Below are 2,918 nucleotides of genomic sequence, written 5' to 3'. Positions count from 1 at the left end.
AAAAAAAAAAAAGAAAAAAGAAGGAATTGGGGGTTCTCCTCATGATGAAAGAGGCTTGGGTGCTCTTGGGTATACCCCCTGCCCCAGCCATAGGTCCAAAAGCTGTTCTGATATGGGTCCACTCCTCAAGAGTGACAAGCATCACTTGGCAAGGGGGCAGGAGTGGGAGGGAGACAGCAGTTGGAGGACAAGGTAGCAAGGAAGGAGGGGGAGTGGGGGGGGGGCCTCATAGGCCTCTAGCCACCCACACCGTGTCAGCAGTCACTCTTCTCTGTCCCCAGGCATCCTGGGACCCAGTGGCTTTCTCGTCTCCATGATTGTCATTGCTCACTGACCCCTGCCCTGATGCTGCTGCCTCAGCCCCTCCCCTTTGCCACCACCCCTCATCAGGCCCTACCACAGCCATTGTATTGTATTCAGGGAGTCACTATTTTTTTCTTTTTTTTTTTTTTTTTTTGAGGCGGAGTCTCACTGTCGTCCAGGCTGGAGTGCAATGGCACAATCTCAGTTCACTGCAACCTCCACCTCCCCAGTTTAAGCAATTCTCCTGCCTCAGCCTCCCAAGTAGCTGGGATTACAGGCTTGCACCACCATGCCCAGCTAATTTTTTTGTATTTTTAGTAGAGATGGGGTTTCACCATATTGGCCAGGCTGGTCTCGAACTCCTGACCTTGTGATCTGCCCGCCTTGGACTCCCAAAGTGCTGGGATTACAGGTGTGAGCCACTGCACCCAGCGGGGGGAATCACTATTAATCTCCACACATGAAGAGTCACATTTAAAAAGAAGGAAGGAAAAACAGGAAGAGAGGAGGGGAGGAAGGGAGGGAGGGAGGGAGGAAAAGCAAGGAAGAGAAAAAGGAAAGAAAAGCAAGCATGAGAGCCAGACACGGTGGCTCACACCTATGATCCCAGCACTCTGGGAGGCCGATCGCTTCAGCCCAGGAGTTCGAGACCAGCCTGGGCAACATAGTGAGACCTCATCTCTAAAAAATATTTAAAAATTAGCCAGGTATAGTTGCCCATGCCTGTAGTCCCAGCTACTCTGTAGGCTGAGGTAGAAGGATCACTTGAGCCCAGGAGGTCAAGGCTGCAGTGAGCTATGATTGTACCACTGCACTCCAGCCTGGGTGACAGAGCAAGACTCTGTCTCTAAAAGTGGGGGGGGGAAAGGAGAAAGAGAAAGAAAAGATAAACATGGATGTCCCACAGCTATAAATGTGACCAGGGTCTCTAGTTTGAAATATAAATAGGGCTGGCTTGATTTTTCTTCCCAAGTCTTTTCTTTTTTTTTTTTTTTTGAGATGGAGTCTCGCTGTCGCCCAGGCTGGAGTGCAGTGGTGCGATCTTGGCTTACTGCAACCTCTGCCTCCCTGGTTCAAGCAGTTCTCCTGCCTCAGCCTCCCGAGTAGCTGGGACAACACGCCCGGCTAATTTTTTGTATTTTTAGTAGAGACGGGGTTTCATCGTTTTAGCCAGGATGGTCTCCATCTCCTGACCTCATGATCTGCCTGCTTCAGCCTCCCAAAGTTCCGGATTACAGTCATGACACCCCGCGCCCAGCCTCTTCCCATGTCTTGATCTCACTCAGGATCAAACTCAATCTCACCAGATCCCCTCCAAGCACTCAGAGTGGCAGGGACACTGAGAGGGACTTAAGGAATAACTGGGCAGTTGGTAGAGGGCGTTGAAGGCTCTCAAGGTAAACCAGGGGACGGGAAGAGAAGGTGGAGAGAGGGAGGATGAATGAGTAGGTGGGGGGGAAGAAATGAGGAAGGGTGGGAGGCGAACGCTACAGCCATGAAAGTTAGAGGAGACCCCATGTGCTGGGCATACAGGAAGTGCCCAGCCCAGCTCAGTACTCAACACGCATCGTCCCGCGGTATCACCCACTGCAGCCCCCCGCGGCAGATGCTGCCATGAACTTCATTTTACAGAGGAGAGGCCTGAGGCTCAGGGAAATTAAGGGACTTGGCCAAAGGGACACAGCTGGTAAGTGGCTCAGCCTGGATCTACACCCAGGTTTATCCATCGCTTCACAGTGATGAAAAAGAGGATGACAGAGAAAGGTAGGAGGTACAGGGAGAGGGGAAGGGAGAGCAGAGGCCAGGGAGCAGGCCAGGGCTCCAGGAGGAGGGCCAGGGCAGGACGCTTACGAGGCTGGTAGCTCTGGTAGACACAGGCCACTTCGTCCGCGAGATCAGCTAGCTCACAGTCCCTCAGCGCCGCAATGAAAGACTCAACCCAGCCGGGCCGCCGCTGAAGGGTATTGAAGAGATGCCAGAGGGTGTCCCGGTTCCCTGAGAGTGTGCAGGTGGCCCGCAGTCGATCCTGGAAGACACAATGCCACTGTCCTGCTCAAGCCAGGCGGCCCCAGCCACTTACCCACCCAGAATGAAGCCACAGCAGGGGGGTGGGGCACCAAGAAAGCCAGAAGAGCAAGGCGGCCACATGAAACTGAATCAGAGCCCAGGACAGGGCCAGGTATGGAGGAAGAGCAATTAGCAGCCACATCAATAAAGGCAGCTGCTGGAAACTGACAATTAAGTATGTCCTGGACTCTCCATTAGGGGCTTTGCATGTATCATCTTATTTAATGCCATTATTATCCCCACTATACTAATGAGGAAACTGAGGCTTAGCAGAAGCAAAGTACTATAGCAAAGATCCTACAACAGTGGGGCAGGAATCCAAACCCAGTTAATCTGATACAAAAGCCTTGGATTTATATGGCCCCCAGGGCAAAAAGAAAAGTTTGGATTAGGAGAAAAGGAAAAGGTAAATAGCAAAAGTATGATGAAAGGGGCAAAAGAAGGAAAGGGAGGGGGCCGACAATAAGAAACAAGGAAGCTGAGAGTGCTGGGGAGATTCTGGGCAGATGACAGTGGCTGCAGTTTTTTTTCTTTTTTCGAGACTGAGT

At 51.9% G+C, this 2,918-nt stretch overlaps 1 protein-coding gene across 3 annotated transcripts in view; it reads right to left on the bottom strand.

The window, feature by feature from the left end:
- The window catches only part of MAVS (mitochondrial antiviral signaling protein), a 35,684-nt gene that overhangs the window by 10,376 nt on the left and 22,390 nt on the right, over positions 1 to 2,918 (bottom strand). For 2 of the 3 annotated variants that reach the window (XM_011975145.1, XM_011975135.1), the window contains exon 3: positions 2,155 to 2,329. The exons of the other annotated variant lie outside the window; for it this stretch is intronic. In XM_011975145.1, the coding sequence (XP_011830535.1) occupies positions 2,155 to 2,329 (175 nt within the window). The remainder of the gene's footprint in view (positions 1 to 2,154; positions 2,330 to 2,918) is intronic. 3 annotated transcript variants of the gene reach the window in all.

The sequence above is a fragment of the Mandrillus leucophaeus genome, unplaced genomic scaffold (assembly GCF_000951045.1).
Source record: "Mandrillus leucophaeus isolate KB7577 unplaced genomic scaffold, Mleu.le_1.0 Scaffold101, whole genome shotgun sequence".
Classification (NCBI taxonomy): domain Eukaryota; kingdom Metazoa; phylum Chordata; class Mammalia; order Primates; family Cercopithecidae; genus Mandrillus; species Mandrillus leucophaeus.
This window is presented reverse-complemented; position numbering and strand designations above follow the sequence as displayed.